This window comes from Rhincodon typus, chromosome 28, assembly GCF_021869965.1.
Source record: "Rhincodon typus isolate 14 chromosome 28, sRhiTyp1.1, whole genome shotgun sequence".
NCBI lineage: Eukaryota > Metazoa > Chordata > Chondrichthyes > Orectolobiformes > Rhincodontidae > Rhincodon > Rhincodon typus.
In genome coordinates, this window is record NC_063359.1 from 40,587,247 (window position 1) to 40,606,515 (window position 19,269).

Here is a 19,269-nt window from a genome sequence, read left to right on the forward strand (position 1 = left end):
GTTCATCCAGCTCTACACCTTGTTATCTCTGACTCCAGCATCGGCAGTTCCTACTATCTCTCTCATAATTCAATTACCGTATTGTTGAGAATGTACTTACTGAGGTTACAGATTCCCAGGACATCAGAAAGCATGAGGGGTTGGGTGGGGTGGGTGTGAAGGATTGAGGTTGAACACGGGAATGAGGAACTGGAGGAAGAAGGCCGGGGATGTGCAGAGAGGGGAGAGCTGAGTACCTGTGGTTCCTTTCAGACAGGCACACAGGTAACCATCGATCTTATCCTGGCAGCTTCCTCCGTTCTGACATGGCTGGCTCTGACACTCGTTAATGTTGATATCACACACTCGGCCTGTGTAACCCTGGTTACAGACACAGAGAAAGCTCGCAATCGCATCCTTACAAACGCCATAGTGACAGGGGTCCTGCTCACACTCATCGATGTCTGTCTCACACAGTGTTCCAGTAAAACCTACAGGAGAACCACAACACCAATAAGAAAGGAGACATCGCTGAGTAGAGGGACGGAATTAGAGGGGGAATTAGAGAGAGAGGGGAGGGGGAGAATGAGAAAAGAGGGAGAGAAAGGGGAGAGGGAGAGCAGGAGAGAAAGGGAGAGTACGAGAGAGATCAGGGGAGCATGTTAGAGAGAGAACGTGAGAAACAGAGGGAGAGTGTGAGGGCAGGAACATGACAGAGAGAGAGAGACTGTGTGAGGGACAGAATGGGAGCATGAGAAAGACGGGGAGAGTCGGAGAGTCAAGGAGTGTGACAGAAATGGGAGGAGAGAAAGATAGGAGGGAGTGGGAGAAAGGAATGGGGGAATGAGAATAAAAGATGGGGAGGGTGATGAGACACAGAAAGGAGAGGGGTGCTGTGTCCAAAGGAGGGAAATACAGATCTCTGTCTCTCTTACCCACACAATGAAGGCCCGTTGATGATGAACGAGTCTGTGATCTCTTACAAACAGGAGATGTCACTGATTAAATCACAGAGCAGTTGGGTGAAGAATTGGAGAAGCAGAAAATGTGTGACTGAAGATGCAGACAGGGGCAGGTAAGAAGAGGGACAATGAAGGTACATGGAGATTGGGTAGAAGCAGTAAGTGCGTGGTTGGAAAGGAGGACAACAAAATCAAGTTGGAGCAACTGATGGAGCAAAGGAATGGAGGGAAGAAGAGGAGCACTGACCTTCCAAACATTGACAGTGATATTTGTTGGGTCCATCCACACAGCGGGCTCCATTCTGACAGGGAGTACTTGCACATTCGTCCACATCCATCTGACACAGATTCCCATTGAATCCTGAAGAGATCATCAGAAAACAAACGCAACAGGGTCAGACCTCAATCCAACTGCAGGAGAGGTGAACATAGGGAACAGGGCATCGCTTGGGAGTTGGGGGGGGTGTTGGGCAGTGGGTTTGGGGCATTGCTAATGGGGGTGAGGGACACTGAGTTTTGGGGACGGATGGGTGACATCTCTTGTTGAAAGGGGTGGTTAGTTTTGGGAGGACATGAGTAAAGTTTTTGGATGGGCAGGAAGGGTCAGTCCACGTGGACAGTTCAAAGATGTGCAGGTTAGGAGGGTTAACCATGGGAAATGTAGGGTTATGGGGACAAGGGTAGGGGGGTGGGTCTGGGTGGGATTATCTTTGGAGGGTCATTGTGGACTCGTGGGCTGAATGGCCTCTTTTGCACTGTAGGTATTCTATGAATCTACACAATGCCTCCAGTGATATCAGGATTCAGCTGGTGCAGACTGAGATTCCAGAAGGACCCGGGTGCTGTGGGGCCACTCGAGAGGTGTGTGAAGATCAGAAAGGAGTCAGGACACAGGGAGCCATTAATAAGTCCCCAGACAAATTTCACAAGTTAATGTATCATCCCTGGAATGCATGTGAGAGTGAGTGCGTGCCTGTGCATGTCTGAGAAAGGGCATTGCTGTGTGTGTGTAAGTGAGAGTATGTGGGTCACAATGAGTAGGAGACTGTGACTGTGGGAACAGGAGTGGGAGTGTGTCTCTGAGACAGGCAATGGCTGGTGATGTGTACTAGAGAGTGGGAGTGTGCACATTGGACGGTGGGACAAAGAGCTGAGCACCTTGCTGTCACCGGCTCAGTGCTGCTGTTATGTTCACTGTTTCCCAGACAGGTCTGCTGTGAATGACAGCAAGGAGTCTGCATGAAACTTAGAGCTGGCAGGAAGCCTCACAGCTCACATCGCACACAGGGTCCCTTAAAAATTTTCATTTTATTCATTACACAACTGATCCCTCCACCCTGTCCTAGTAAGACTCAGTGTGTGGGAGCCATACCCCAATGAGACTCAGTGTGGGTTTTAGGTTTGTGTGAAACTGTAGGGAACAATCCATGTTAAAAATAAAAGGCGAATAATTGTTCTCAAATAGAAAGAAAGAGAGAGAGGGCAAAGAGGGGATATGAGAGACTCTTCGCGGATAACGTTAAGGATAATCTAAAGAGATTCTACAAGTACATTAAGAGGAAAACAGCAACTAGAGAGAAAAGGGCCAGTTACAGATCACAAAATGGTCTATGCGCCAACGCTCAGGAGATGGGAGAGATACAAAATTAATACTTCGTGTCAGTTTTTACTGTGGAGAAAGAAATGGAAGCTAGAGAACTCAGGAAAATAAATATTGATGTTTTGAAATCAGTTCACATGACAGAAGACGAAGTGCTGGAGGGTCGTAGAAAACATAAAGGCGGACAAATCTTTGGGACCTAACCTAGGTATCCCAGGACGACATGGGAAGTTAGGGAAGAATTTGCAGGGCTCCTAGCAGAGATATTTACATCATCTATAACTATGGGTGAGGTGCCAGAGGACTGGAGGGTGGCTTATATTGTGCTTTTATTTAAGAAAGGCTGTAAGGAGAAGCCTGGGAACAATAGACTGGTGAGCCTGACTTCGGTGATGGGTAAGTTGTTGGAGCTGATTCTGAAGTTGGTTTTATATACATTTGGAGAGGCAAGGAATGACTAAGAAATGTCAGCATGGTTTTGTACGAGGCAAATCGTGTCTTTCAAACTTGATTGAGTTTTTTGAGAAAGTAACCAAAAAGATTAATGCGGGCAGACGAGTAGACATTGTTTGCATGGACTTTAGTAAAACCTTTGATAAGGTTCCGCATGGTAGACTAATTGGTAAAGTCAGATCACGTGGGATTCAGGGTCAGCTTGCCAACTGGATGCAAAATCGGCTTGACAGTAGGAGACAGAGGGTGGTGGTGGAGAGTTGTTTCTCGGACTGACGGCCTGTGCCCAGCAGTGTTCCACAAGGATTGGTGCTGGGTCCACTTTTGTTTGTCATTTATATAAACGATTTGGATGATAATATAGGAGGCACAGTTAGTAAGTTTGCAGGTGATACCAAAATTGGTGTTATTGCAGACAGTGAAGGTGGTTGTCTAAGATTACAAAGAGATCTTAATCAATTGGGTCAATGGACTGAGAAGTGGCAGACAGAGTTTATTTTGGATAAATGTTGGGTATTGCATTTCGGTAAAACAAACAAGGGCGGAACTTGTACAATTAAATGTAGGGGCCATGGGCAGTGTTGTAGAACAGAGACGTAGGGGTTGAGGTACATAATTCTTTGAAATTTGCATCACATGTAGGCATTGTGGTTCAGAAGGTGTTTACCAAACTTGCCTCCATTGCTCAGACCTTTGAGTATAGGAGTTAGGATGTCATGTTAAGGTTGTACAGGATGTTGGTGAGGCCCTCTCTGGAGTACGGTGTGCAGTTCTGGTCGCCCTGCTATTGGAAGGATCTTATTAAATTGGAGAGAGTTCAGAAAGATTTACCAGGATGTTGCTGGGAATGGAGGGTTTAAGTTATAAAAATAGGCTGCAACCTTTTTCATTTGCAGCATAAGGGGTTGACAAGCGACCTAATAGACATTTATAAAATCATGAGGATCATAGATAAGGTGAGTAGCAAGGGTCTTTTCCCTAGGGTGGGGAGTTTACAACTAGGGGGCATATTTTTAACAATGAGAGGAGAAAGTTTTAAAAAGGATATGAGGGCAATCCTATTTTAACGAAGAGTGGTTTGTGTGTGGAATGAATTGCCAGAGGAAGAGGTGGGTGCAGTATGATTACAACATTTAAAAGAGATTTGGATAAGTAACGAATGGGAAGAGTTTAGAGGGATATGGGCCAAACACAGGCAAGTGGGACTAGTTTAGTTTAGGAAACCTGGTTGGCACGGACTAGTTGGGCCAAAGGATCTGTTTCTGTGCTATATGACTCTGTGACTGTGACTCTATGAGTGCCAATGCAGCCAGAAAGGTTCCAATCATATTCCTGCAGGAACAGTTATTTTACCTAAGACACAAATTGGTTTGTTTTTTTTAGTGTTCAGTTCACTTTCTGAGATTTCAGTTGCTGTGAATAATTCTGGCCTTAGACAGATGATCCCAGATGCCGTGGGATGGCAGTGAGTGTAGGCCATGTCTTGGTCAGTAAAGCCTGCCTGCAGGCCGGGATTAATAACAGGCTTGGCTCAGAGAGCTCAGGCAAAAGGGTGAAGGTTTATTGAACATTGGTACCTACCTGAGGGGCATTCGCACTCAAACTTATTGATTTTGTCGACACAGTTGCCCTTGTTTAAGCACGGATTACTGGCACATTCGTCAATATCAATTTCACAGAAGACTCCCTCATATCCTGCAAATTTAAGACATGCACAGAATTAACCATTCCCATCCATTTCGAGGACCTGTGTTGGTTTATATATTGAGGGCAGTGGAAGATAAAACTTCCCCATGTTGTAATGCTGTTAACTCTGTGGCTTCACTCAGAGTTTGGAGAGGGAGAGGGAGTTTCCACTATTTTTGGAGTTAGGCACAATTCATTTCTCATCTCCAAACTAATAATTTATTTGCAAAATGCCAGGCTTGCAATTCTCCCTTCAGTGCCTCAGAAAATACGACACACAAAAGAAATTATGTTTCTCACAGCTGCTCCAACCCCTCAATGTAACAAGCAACAACCTGTATCTCAACTCACTCTCTGCCTACCTCAGTCCGTAACTAATAATCGCCTTCAATGAAGAGACAACAACAATCAGTCTCATTCTTGAATCAATGGCATCCCAGCTTCAACAAGGAGTGGTGGGGATGGTGCAGCAGGGGGTAGTTCCAGATTTCCATTTACCCCCATCTATATAAGAAACATCACCCCCAAAATGATTCGACATAACTGCTAAGCTTTGCCCCCTTGTTCTGGACTCCCCCTTCCCTTCCCCTAACATCAGCACCCGGGCCGTAGGAAATTATTTCTCTTGATAGCCCCTAGCGAATCCTTGATTCATCTGATACTCCTTGGCTTGATCACCCTCCAGTCAGGAAAATGTAACTTAGCTCCTTACTGACCAACTCTCAATGCTTTGACTCAAATTGAGCCATTTCCCAGAGCATGGGCTTTACAAAATTGATTCCTAGATGGCAGGTCTGACATATGAGGAGGGTTTGAGTTGTTAGGATTGTATTCACTGGAGTTTAGGACAATAAGGGGGAATATCATAGAAACCTATAAAATTCTAACAGGTGCAGACAGGTTAGATGCAGGAAGGATGTTACTGATGGTGGGAGAATCCAGAACCAGGGGTCATAGTTTAAGGGTAAGACATAAACCTTTTAGGACTGAGATGAGAAATTTCTTCATCCAGAGAGTGATGAGCCTGTGGAATTCACTGTTTCAGAAAGTGATTGAGGCCAAATCATTATCTGTTTTCAAGCAGGAGGTAGATATCACTCTTTTGCTTAAAGGGATCAAGGGATGTGGGGGCAGGGCATGATTACTGTATTGAGCTCAATGATCAGCCATGATCATGTTGAATAGGGGAGCAGGTTCGAGGGACCGAATGGCTGACTCCTGCTCCTATCCTTTATGTTTTTCTGAGGGGCTGGAGTCACATAGAGACAAGCGGTACAACCTCTCATATCCTTCAAACAAAGTGATCTGGAAGTGGCGAGGGACTACCTCATCCAGTGTCCTGTCTTGGCCTGTGGGACGGTCAGTTTATCCAGCCACTGGTCTTGCCATTTCCCAGTCTGTCTGCCTCCCTGTGCAGCCTTGGACAGTCCCTTCCTGGTTGACTAATTTTCCCAGTTTTATCTCACACTGACAATTTTGAAACACTGTCCTGGACACAAATCAAGGTTATGCATACACATCAGAGAGAGCTTTGGGGTCAATACTGATACCTGGGAATGGGGTGTCCCTCTGTCCAGCCCCTTCCTTCCCTCTCCAGAATAACCTTTGAACCCTTATCCTGATCATCTACCCAACTGCACTGGACTTAGGACCTACCGGACATGCAGATGCACTGGAATTTTCCAATCAGGTCAAGGCAGGTGGCATCATTGTGGCAGGGGCTGGACATACACTCGTTAATGTCCAGCTCACAGCGAGGCCCATGGTAACCAGGCTGGCATAGGCACTTGAAGGATCCCAGGGTGTTCACACACTTCCCTGAATGCTCACATGGATTGGACCCTGCAGGAAAGAGAGACAGGAAAGGCAATTACAAACCGATTGAAACAGGCAGCTATACATAAACACTCACACTCACAGTGTGGCACTCCCTCACTATTGACTGTCCGACAGTGCGCCTCTCCTTCAGTACCGACCCTCTGACAGCGCGGCACTCCCTCAGCACTGACCCTCCCGACAGTGCAGCACTTCCTCACGCTGACCCTCCGACAGTGCGGCGCTCCCTCAGCACTGACCCTCCGACAGTACGGCACTCCCTCAGCGCTGACCCTCCCGACAGTGCAGCACTTCCTCAGTGCTGATCCTTTGACAGTGCGGCCCTTCCTCAGCGCTGACCCTCCGACAGTACGGTGCTCCCTCAGTACTGACCCTCCAACAGTGCGGCTCTCCCTCAGCACTGACCCTCCAACGGTGCAGTGCTCCCTCAGTACTGACCCTCCGACAGTGCGGCTCTCCCTCAGCACTGACCCTCCAACGGTGCGGCGCTCCCTCAGCACTGACCCTCCGACAGTGCGGCGCTCCCTCAGCACTGACCCTCCGACAGTACGGTGCTCCCTCAGCACTGCACTGAACATATCAGCTTTCATGTCTGTGGACTGAACTTTCTGACTCAGAAGTAGTGTTACCCAATGCCCTGGGGGAAGTGGTTAGGAGGTAAAAGAAAGAAGGAATGGCGCGGAGTTAGTTGCTGTGTTACCCAGAGAGCATTCATCATCATCCTGCTTGCAGGACGCCCCCGAGAATCCAACTGGACATGTGCAGATGGCTTTGCCGTTGACAGGATTTGTGCTGCAGTTCGCCTCCTCATGGCAAGGATTACTAATGCACGCGTCATCAAGGTGACACAGCAACCCTGGGCGACAAAAATAACAGGGTCATGATTAAGAGAGAGAAATCCTGCTCACAAACAGGCCATCCAGTCTGTCCTCGAGTTTATTTCCCCTCCACTCCCCGATCCCATTTACTCACCCCATTCCTTAATTCCCTTTCCAACACCAACCATCTAAGCTGCTCTGAAATGTTGACGTTTCGGGTCTGGACCCTTCTTCAGACCTTCTGCCTGGCCTGCTGTGTTCATCCAGCTCCACACCTTGTTATCTCAGACTCTAGCATCAGCAGTTCCTACTATCTCTGCTCTGAAATGTTGATGCACTGAACCAAGTGTCATAACATTGTTTTGTATCCACCACAGAGAGAAGCATCTTCTCTACAACTGCCCTTTCTAAGCCATTCCTAATTTGCAAGGTCCCTATCCGATCAGCTACAAGGTTCCTTTCCTTTCGGGGGAAAGGAGCCCCATTCTGTTTAGACATTCCCCCCCTCCACCCCACTCAACAACAGTTGTCACTTGTCAATGCCAGTTGTTATAAATCCTTTCTTAACTTTCTCCATCCCTTTCATTATGTACAGAGCAAACCCCACGTTCGCCAGCAGTTTAATGGAACTTCTCTGCTTTCAAGTTCCTGAGGAAAGGAGCTCAGTGTTTGATGTTTCTAAATGAACCAGTTGGGACACATCTCTGTGACCATCCCATCCCGAGGTGGGGTTTGAACCTGGACCTGCAGGAGGGTCATGACCCTGACACCACACTGCTCTTTATTTCCAGCATTTGTGCGTTTTTTAGGGCCTATTAACCTGCGCTATTTTCAAGACGTGTGTATGTCTCTACAGATCCCTCTGCAACCTTTATTCCTTCATTATACCATCAACACATAATATTTCACATTTAGACATCAGTGTGAAAGATTAGTGCTGGTGAAAGGTCCGTGTTGGTGAAAGGTCAGAGGAGGTGAAATGATAGAGAGGTGAAACATTAGTGGCAGGGTAAGGTCAGAGGGAGTGAAAGGCCAGAGAGAGTGCAAGGCTAGAGGGGGTGAAAGGTTAATGGCACGAAGAGTCAGAGGGGGCGAAAAGTCAGAGGCAGTGGCCTCCCAAATTCATACCGGTCCTGCCATGGGGACATTCGCAGTAGAAGGAGGCGACACGATCATGGCACGTGGCCCCACTGTAGCAGGCAGCAATGGCACAGTCATCGATGTTCTCACTGCAATCATCCCCTGTCCAGCCGTTGACACAGACACAGTTGTAGCCCCCATTTGTGTTATGGCAGGTGCCTCCATTCTGACAGGCATTGGGCTGGAGCTGGCACTCGTCCACATCCTCTGTACAAAACTGACCTGGGAGCAGGAAGCAGAACAAACCTCAAATAAACCTCGGCCTCCATCCCACCCACTCCTCACAACTGTCTTTGCAGCCAGAGACCAAGGGTCTGAGGGGAATGGTCATCAGATATCCGCAGCCTCCCCTCGGGCTAGGAAAAGGTGTGGAGCGAGAGGCTGTGGTACATGTTTGGCCAGAGTCCCACCCCAACCCTCATCCCCACTCTCCAAACCCTTTGTCCCACCTTCCAAACCCCAACACCTGATCGCTACCATATCCATCCAACGGGAACTGCAGGTGAAGACTGTGGTGGTGCCATGAGCGAATAGCTCGCTACCATTGCTGGACTTGCACCTGGGCCCCTTCAGAGGTGGAGGGGGGGAACTCAGTGTGAAAAGAATATCACCAGGATCAAAAAAACAACAAGGTGCCTACCCTTTTCAATTTGGGTGACAAAGATCTCACCAAAATCGACTGCAATTATATTAGCAACCCTGCAAAGCATTAAATCATCCCAAAGGAGCTTCACGGAAACTAAATCAAATGTTTAAGCACATCAAGAGGCCATTGGGTGATTTTTCGTGTTGAAACAGTGTACAGGTTATGGGGAGAAAGCAGGAGATTGACACTGGGTAATGCTGATTGTTTGAAGAGTCGATGCAGGCACGATGGGCTGAATGGCCTCCTGCACCGTAAAAATTCTAAGATTCTGTAAGATTAAGACACATGACCAAAAGCTAGGCCAAAGAGGTAGATTCTTAGGTGAGCTGTGTCTTCACAATGGCTAATTGGAGCTCACTGTTGGTCAGCTTCACCAGGGTGGAAATCTTCATCATATTTAAATAACTTTTGGATATTTGCTTGAAGAGCAATAAACTACAGACTACAGAGCAAGGGCTGGAAAGGATGGATTAAATGGGGCCTTGCTGGGAGGGAGTGGATACAGTTGGCTGAGGAGCTTCCTCCCATGCTACAGGTTTCTATGCATCCTCTGATTTTTTTTTTTAAATGCATTTTTGTGGTATGTAGGTGTCATTGGCTTGGCCAGCATTTATTGATCCATTCCTGGTTGCTCCCTTGAGAAGGCTGTGGTGAGCTGCCTTCTTGAACTGCTGCAGATCACGTGGTGTAGGTAGACCCACAATGCCATTAGGGAGGCAATTCCAGCGACAGTGAGGAAACAGCAAAATATTTCCAAGTCAGAATGGTGAGTGGCTTGGAGGAGAACTTGCAGGGGTAGTGTTCCCATGTATATCTGCTTCCCTTGTCCTTCTAGATGGATGTGCTCATGAGTTTGGAAGGTGCTGTCTAAGGAACATTGGTAAATTTCTGCAGTGCATCTTGGAGATAGTACACACTGCTGCTATGAAGTGTCAGTAGTGGAGGGAGTGGATACTTGTGGATGTAGTGCCAATCAAGTGGCTGCTTTGTCCTGAATGATGTCAAGCTTCTTGAGTGTTGTTGGAGCTGCACTCAACCATGCAAGTGGGGAGTATTGCATCACACTCCTGATTTGTGTCTTGTAGATTGTGGACAGACTTTGGGGAGACAAGAGATAACTGCTCACCGCAGTATTCCCAACTTTCGACCTTCGCACATGCCACAGTATTTATACAGCTGGTCCAGTTCAGTGTCTGGACAATAGCAACCCCTGAATGTTGATAGTGGGGCATTCAGGAACAGTAATACCAAGTGTTTACCTGTCCACTCTGGCGGACACTGGCAGTTGTACGTGTTCACACCGTCCACACACAGGCCTTCATTCTGACAGTGATGCTCAGCACAATCGTCCACATTCACCTCACAGTCCTGTCCAGAAAACCCTGGAATAAAGAGAAATCCGTTCAATCTGTAACACTCCATGACAAACCAGGTCTAGTTCCAGTTCCTCATTGGGTCAAATCATGACCTTCCCTGGACTCAGGTTGGTATCAGATTGAATTGACAGCTCAGAAAGAGGCCATTCAGCCCAGCTGTTCTGGGCTTCACATGTGACTCCTCCCTGCCCCTCTTCATCACACTTTTCCCTTCTATTCCTTTCGCTCTCGTATCTTTATCCAGCTTCCCCTTAATACGATTCATCTCAACTACTCCCTGTCGGAGCACATTCCTGAGTTCTCCGTTGGATATTACCGCCTCTTTCAGACAGATGAGCCCCTAATTTTACACAAAAGCATAAATCTGAGGAAAAGTAGCCCATTCGGCCCCTTGAACCTACTCCATCATTCAGTATGATCATGGCTGATCTTTTACTCCTCTTTCACTATCCCGCTTGCTCCCCATATCCGTTACTGACTGATCTCAATCTTGACCTTACTCAGGGACAGAAACCCACTGCCCCTCAACCAGAGAATTCCAAGGACTCACCTCCTCCATGAAAACATTCCTCCGTCACTCAGTCCAAAATGCTTCCACCTTTTCCTGGGACTGTGTCCACTCCCCCACCTCCATGTAGCCCGGATTCGGGGTGGTGCAGGATGACAGCCTGTCGGGATCGGTTCTGTCAAAGCCTCATGGAGTTTTAGATGTCTCACTGAGATCCCTGTAACAGGCCTGGAGACCAGTTCTCCTCACTCTCTCCCCTCAGGTAAGGGTTTCAACCTAACCCCTCCTCACCTCACTAACGGAAAAGACCAACCCCCTGCCCCGGTATAAACTCACTGCACACCTCACTGGATCTCTCACACGGAATGAGAGCTGAGGAATTCTCGAGTCTGCAATTTGGGTCAATCATTTCAGGCAAAGGTGCATATGAAACATGTCAACATGAGGCAGAGCAGAGCTGTCACAATGCACAGGGTTATGGGTGTTGACAGGGTTAACCACTCTTTGGAAAAAGTGAAAGAAAACATTTGCATTTGCTGTTCCATTAATGAAAGACTGTTCCATAAAATGTCACACCTAACAGTCCACGGTCTACCCTTGCTGCCTATCTACACATGTGTCTAACATTCACACAAAGAGACTACAGGCTTCTGCCTTGCTCTCTCTGAGTTTCAATTTTCCTTTCAACCCTGCCCACCTTGTACTGTTTATGCCCAATGAAGTGCTGTACAATTACATCATCGCAAGGTTGCTCAAAGCTCCTCAAGCTCTTACACAACAATCTTGGCCTCAAGACATGAGAGAATGCCTCTGCATTTCATTGAATCATGAGCTTGAGATCATTGATATACTCCTGATACACACATGAAGTCTTGCTTGCTTCAATCTTGCATTTAAAAGATGGTGACTCTGGCAATACAACCCTTCCTCAGTACTGCGCTGAGCATGTGTCAGATGGAATCAAATTGTGCTCGATTTTCTGGATCAGGACAAGGTGAGAGTGTTACCCACTCATCAAATTCCAACTGGGTTGCTGGTGCCCTTTAAGGGAGGAAACCAGCTGTTCCTACCCGCCTGAGCATATGAGTCCTGCCCAACATGATGAACTGATTCAGGAGGCTCCTCGACATTCAATCAGTAATGCACACATCCTGTGAATGAATTAACAAAAGGGTTTGCATGAGGAAAAATGCAGATTCATGTGGTCTTGATCAGCCTTGATTTAACTCAATCTTTTCTCTCCCGGGGCCAAGCTCACCAGTCATAAATTGACGGCAGTTTCCGAAATGATTTGGCCATGCGTGTGTTTAAAGTTAGAATCGGACAGAGCCAGGAATACGATAAGGAAGCAGGGGTTTGGCCAATGACACAGCTGGTTCCTGAGGCTTCACCTCTGGAAGTAGGCCACTCACGCACATTAGTGAGAAATTCCAGAACTTTCCTCAACTCAGAAACACACGGGTTTCTCAAAAACAGACAGATTACGATATTAAACATCAAGAGTTTTTTGTTTAAATTCAGAACGTAAGTGTGTTTGTCAGGGATTACTAATTTGGGTCAAACACTGCTAACAGGAAGCTGCACCTTCAAAGCACTGAGAAACAGGAAGTTAAATTGTCAAAGCCCAAACTTCCTGTGATTTTTATATTTAAGTTTTGATTGCAATGTTTGATTGCCTGGTGTAATCTGGCTCCACACCTTCCCATCCCCCCCCACCTCTGTCTCTCCTTGCCCCACTCTCCCCGCCTCTGCCTCCCTCTACTCCTCACTCCCCACAACCATTCTCTTCTCTCTCTCCCCTTCTCACTCACTCCACTTAATCTTTTCTCTCTCACCAACTTCCTCTGACTCCCCTCCTCTTTCTCACTCTCCCACTCCCTTACCTCTTCTCCCTCCCCCCTCTCTCTCTCACTCCCATCTCTCTTTCTCCATTCTCTATCTCCCCCCTCAGCCACTCTCTACCTCTTCACCATCTCTCCCCCACACTCTCACCCCATCTCTACATCCCACACCCTGTCTTCCACCCTCTGGCTCTCACTCAGATACTCTATCCTTTCTCACATCATTCTCTTCCTGGGAATGTAGGCACAGAGGAGGCCATTCAGTCCCTCAGAACTGTACTAGCTCACCCCAAAACCCACCCTCACCATTGTCCCATCTTCCCTGTCCCAGTCTCTGCAATTTTTTTGGGATGAGAGAGTCCCAGGTTCCTACTTCATGTGAGGAATTGCTTCATGAACAGCGCAGCTTGGATTTGAATGTCCTGTCCCACATTTTAGGCACCCTAGCCCACATCATCAGCCCCCACCCTCAGAGGTGGCCATTATTTTATCCTCCCTCCACCCCTCATGCCCTACTGGAACTACAACAACCCCCTCTACCACTCTGTGAAATAAAACTGCAAGCTCCAAGAAAACAGATTTCCTTCAATTGGATACAGGAACAGCTCACCAACAACAACAACCTGGATTTATGTAGCAGCTTTAACACCATACCTTGAGATATGAGCATGTGAAAGAGGGGCAGAGAGGTTTAAGAGGGTATTCCGGAACATGAGGCTCTAACAGCTGAAGGCATAGTCACCAATGGGAATCAGAGGATTTTTTTTCCCTCATTCATTCACAGGCTGAGGGCATCACTGGCTAAACCAGCATTTATTGCCCATCCCTAATTGCTCACAGGGCAGTTAAGAATCAGTTACATTGTTTTGTGTCTGGAGTCTCATGTAGGCCAGAGCAGGTAAGGATGGAAGTTTCCTGCTCTAAAGGACAAGTGAACCAGGTGGGTTTTTGTGACAATTAACAATGGATTCATTAGATTCTTAATTCTAGATTTTTATTGATATGAAATTCCACAGCTGCCGTGGTGAGATTTGAATCTAGGTTCCCCAGAACATTACCGGGGTTTCCTGGATTAATAGTCTAGTGATAATACTACTAGGCCATCATCTCCCCATTTATGTTTGAAATGCTTGAGATGCCAGAATTGGAGGATGGCAGAGATCTCAGAGGATTGCAGATCTGGGGGAGGGGACAGAGATAGGGAGGAATGTAAGGGGCTGGAGGAAGTTACAGAAATAGGGAGGGGTATAGGGGCTGGAGGAGGTGACAGAGATAACGAGGGGTGTAGGGCCTGGAGGAGGTGACGGAGATAACAAGGCGTGTAGGGGCTGGAGGAGGTGACAGAGCTAGGGAGGGCTATAGCGGCTGGAGGAGGGTACAGAGACATGGAAGGGGTATAGGGGCTGGAGGAGGTTACAGCGGTAGCGAGTGGTGTAGGGGCTAGAGGAGGTTACAGAGATAGGGAGGGGTATAGGGGCTGGAGGATGTTACAGAGATAGGGAGGGAATGAGGCCAGAGGGGTTTGAAAACAAGGATGAGAATGTTGGAATCGAGGAGTCCTTGGTGTAGAGAATGGTGGATGAAGAGGATATGGAGTGAGTTGACTGAACCGATCAGGATGGCAGTAAAGTAGTCACTGAGGTGGAGCTGAAGACATTGATGACACGGTGAATCAGTGACGTGACAGCGGGAGGAGCAGAGCAGCAAGATTCCTGTGTCACAGACAGTTATAGCTCAGTGTGAGACAGATCTTGGTTGGAATGCAGACTCCTCTCACCTGGGGAACAGTTCCAGTTCACAAAACTGCTTGGCCTTCACTGTTCTTTTTATCACAGCCCCTGCACCCTCCCCTTGGCCATTAGGTTGCTTGGTGCCTGGCTGATTATTCGACCCTGTATGCATCACGGCTGGCTGCCCGCACTATCCCTAGTCTAGTTCCCATCCTTCACCTCCTGCTGCCAATCAATTCCCCATGACCAATTCAGAGGCAGCACAAATACCAGTCATAATGAGGGTGACACCACCACAGTTGAATGACCAGCCACCCCTCTAAAGCTCTTTGGTTTTGCAATGTAGGAGTCTTCAAGGCTCAACAAGACCTCTCAGCCAGTGCCTTCCAAACCAATGACCATTTCCGTCTAGGAGGACAAGGGTAGTGGATACATGGGAACACCACTCCCAGTAAGTTCCCCTCCAAGCCACTCACCGACTTGGAAATATATCCCCGTTCCTTCATTGTCACTGGGTCAAAATCCTGGAATTCCCTCCTAAGGGCATTGTAGGTCTACCTATAGCACATGGACTGCAGTGGTTGGAGAAGACCGCTCACCACCTCCTTCTCAACGGGTAACTACGAACAGGCAATAAATACTGGGCCCAGCCAGTGACACCCACATCCCATGAGTGAATTTAAAAAAATACAGGGCCACTGGACTGCTTTCCCAGTCTTTCCCACCACGCATATCACTATATGTTTTTATGTAGGTATGTGTATTTAGAGGGGGCTTTTATAAGTGGATTAGAGTTATATGTCACCAGTTTATAACTTCTGTGTAGCTAGAATCTATTTATTTGTAATAACTAATAATTATGGTTCAGCACAGAAACCTGGTCCATGCAAGTATATCCTTTCTTAGTTAGGAAGACCAAAACCGCATTCAGTATTTCAGTTATGGTCTGATCAAGACCCTGTACAACTGCATAAGACGTCCCTACTTCTGAACTCAAACCATCTTACAAGGAAGGCCAATACGCCATTTGCATTCCGAATAGTTCGCTGCACCTACCTATCTCTTTATTCAGCAGTCGATGATTTGGTTCTCATTTTCAAGAATTCCCTAGATTATGGGAAGGTCCTATCAGATTGGAAAGTAGCCAATATCATTTTGTTAATCCAGAAAAGACAAAGGCAGAAAACAAGAAACTAAAAGCCAGATACACTGATATCCGTTGTGGGGAAAATACAGCAATCTATTATTAAGGAGATTGTAATGGGCACTGAGAAAATCTCAGTGCTATCAGGTAAAATGAACATGGTTTTGTGAAAGGAAAATCATGTTTCACTAATTTAGTTTAGTGCTATTCCCATAATATTGTTAGGGCCCTTCAACTATGCTTAATAGTTGTAAAAACCCATCTAGTTTGCTCATGTCCTTTAGGGAAGGAAAACTCTTGTGATTACTCGTTGTGGCCTACATGTGACTCCAGACCCACAGAAATCTGGTTAACTCTTAACTACCCTCTGAAATGGTGGAGCAAGCCATTTAATTATACCTCACCACTTGAAAAAGTCCCAGCAAAGGAATGAAGCCGGATGCACCACCTGACATCGACCTAGGCACCAGAAACAACAACAGCAGAAACAGCCCTGTCAACCCTGCAAAGTCCTCCTTATTAATATCTGAGGGTTAGTCCCAAAGTTGGGAGAGCTGTCTCACAAACTAGTCAAGCAATAGCCTGACATAATCATACTCACAGAATCACCTTACAGACAATATCCCAGACACTACCATCACCATCCCTGAATATGTCCTGACCCACCAGAGACCCAGCAGAGGTGGCAGCACAGTAGTACACAGTTGGGAGGGAATTGCCCTGGGTATCCTCAACATTGACTCCAGACCCCATGAAGTCTGATGGTTGCAGTTTAAACATGGACAAGGAAACCGCTTGCCAATTACCACGTACTGTCCTCCCTCAGCTGATGAATCAGTACTCCTCCATGTTGAATAATACTTGAAGGAAGCACGAGAGTGGCAAGGGCACAAAATGTACTCTGGGTGGGGGGTTTCAATGTCCACCACCAAGAGTGGCTCGGCAGGCACTACTGATCGAGCTGGTCAGGTCCTAAAGGACATAGCTGCTTAACTGGATCTGTGGCAGGTGGTGAGGGAACCAAAAAGAGGGAAAATCATATTTGATCTCATCCTTACCAATCTGCTGGCTGCAAACGCATCTGTCCACGACAGATTCAGTAAGAGTCACCACCATGCAGTCCTTGTGGAGACGAAGTCCCGCCTTCACATTGAGAATACCCTTCATCGTGTTGTGAGGCACTGTCACCGTGCTAAATGGGACAGACTTCATACAGTTTGGGTTCTGCCAGGGCCACTCAGCTCCTAACCTCACTATAGCCTTAGTTCAAACATGGACAAAAGAGCTGAATTCCAGAAGTTAGGTGAGAGTGACGGCCCTTGACATCAAGGCTGCATTCAACAAATTTGGCATCAAGGAGCCCTAGCAAAACTGGAATCAATGGGCATCGGGGCTTAGGGAGGGCACCTCTCTGCTGGTTGGAGTCATCTGACATGTAGGAAGATTGTTGGAGGTCAGTCATCTCAGCTCCAGGACATCTCTGCAGGAGGTTCCTCAAAATACTGTAACTCTCTCCTGAACAGCTTTGTGGGTCTACCTACAGCGCATGGACTGCAGCAGTTCAAAAGGGCAGATCACCACCACCTTCTCAAGGGCAGCTAGGGACAGGCAATAAATCCTGACCCAGCCAGTGTGATTCAATAAAAATAAGTTGAATAGTCTCTTTCTGTGCAGAATGGGAATAGGCTGAACTAAGAGTTATATCTTACAGGTAAGAGACTTTTGTAATGAAGCTTGGCGACTGGATGGATAAATGACAGCTTTTACCAAATCTTTAAGTTGCAAAATAAACAAAACATAGTCCCTTTGCTGAACAGCTGCCTCAACTTGAAACCAAACATCACTCGCGACTGCATTGTTCTGTCCACCCAGCTATCGACATTTCTCTCAGTCACAACCCAACACCATGGCTTGAAGGTGTCTGGAAAGGGTGGAGGGTTAGACCGGGGCTCAGTGGCATGAGGGTGTGAATGAGGTGGGGGAAGGCCAGGTGCAGTGACCAGCTCTCACTGCTGCCAATCTAGTGCCCGGCTCCACAGCTTGAGACAGCCCAGGAGCCGGCTGCACAGATGTTTCCTGCAAGATTAGGAGCTTCACTCAACTCACTTAAACAACACAATCCCATAACCACGAGTGCACTGCCCGGCTCCCTCTATCCCTGCTTCCCCTCGCTCATGAAATACAGCACAGACTCTCAAACTATAAACAGATCACTCTTCAAAAGTAGCCCAATACTGAACACATATAACACTCCACCTTGAACACCAACACCATCCCCTGTATAGATTCTAGTCTGTAACTCACTCCCGTTATTCTCTGTTATTAAGTGTATGATTTGATGATGACTTGATGTCATGTACTTCAAAACTGTGCCATGGTTGGTGCATCTTTATCCCAGGAGATTGACACTCACCTGGGAGGCAGGTACAATCGTACAGAGCGTCCCCAAGCTGCCGACAGGTGCCCCCATTCTGGCAGGGTGACGGTGAGCATGGCACATAGAGATTCTCACAGCTGTGGCCGGTGTACTCGGGTGGGCAGGTACACTGATAGGAGCCGATGTGGTTGAAGCAGGTCCCGCCGTTGCGGCAGGGCGAGGGGTTTACTCCACATTCGTTCACGTCCTGATTGCATGTGGGGCCATGGAATCCAGAAATGCATTTGCAGATGTAATGAGCTTCAAACGCCACACACTGACCTCCATTGGCACACGGATTGGATGCACAGGGGTCTGCCTGTTGGCACTGCTTTCCTGCCGCCAGGGTAAAACATTCATTTAATTCATCAAGCGATCACACAGCAGATAAATTGCAAAAGGTTCAGTAGTTCCCAATTCACCAACAGACTGTGACCTTCCACACCAAGTAAATTCTAAATAAATAGGTAAAGTCCCAGTCAGAGTTAATGTATGGGAGTGTACCCCAGTGAGAGTCAGTGTGTGTGAGGCTGTACCCCAGTGAGAGTCAGTGTGTGTGGGACTGTACCCCAGTGAGAGTCAGTGTTGTGGGACTGTACCCCAGTGAGAGTCAGTGTGTGTGGGACTGTACCCCAATGAGAGTCAGTGTGTGTGGGAGCCGTACCCCAGTGAGAGTCAGTGTGTGTGGGAGCTGTACCCCAGTGAGAGTCAGTGTGTGTGGGAGTCATACCCCGTTGAGAGTCAGTGTGTGTGGGAACCGTACCCTATGAGAGTCAGTGTGTGTGACAGCTGTACCCCAGTGGGGGTCAGTGTGTGTGGGACTGTACCCCAGTGAGAGTCAGTATGTGTGGGACCGGACCCCAGTGAGAGTCAGTGTGTGTGGGACTGTACCCCAGTGAGAGTCAGTGTGTGTGGGAGCTGTACCCCAGTGAGAGTCAGTGTGTGTGAGACTGTACCCCAGTGAGAGTCAGTGTGTGTGGGAGCGGTACCCCAGTGAGAGTCAGTGTGTGTGGGACCATACCCCAGTGAGTAGTCAGTGTGTAAGGAACTGTATCCCAGTGAGAGTCAGTGTTTGTGGGACTGTACGCCAGTGAGAGTCAGTGTGTGTGGGACTGTACGCCAGTGAGAGTCAGT

General features: G+C 47.6%; 1 protein-coding gene across 1 annotated transcript in view; it reads right to left on the minus strand.

Moving 5' to 3' along the window:
* LOC109923636 (neurogenic locus notch homolog protein 1-like) overlaps positions 1-19,269 on the minus strand; it is a 61,708-nt gene that overhangs the window by 38,707 nt on the left and 3,732 nt on the right. The window contains exons 3-10 of the mRNA XM_048613420.1: positions 18,133-18,471; positions 10,380-10,502; positions 8,463-8,696; positions 7,217-7,372; positions 6,337-6,522; positions 4,576-4,689; positions 1,189-1,302; positions 237-470 (exon numbers count right to left, since the gene is read on the minus strand). Of these exons, the coding sequence (XP_048469377.1) occupies positions 237-470; positions 1,189-1,302; positions 4,576-4,689; positions 6,337-6,522; positions 7,217-7,372; positions 8,463-8,696; positions 10,380-10,502; positions 18,133-18,471 (1,500 nt within the window). The remainder of the gene's footprint in view (positions 1-236; positions 471-1,188; positions 1,303-4,575; positions 4,690-6,336; positions 6,523-7,216; positions 7,373-8,462; positions 8,697-10,379; positions 10,503-18,132; positions 18,472-19,269) is intronic.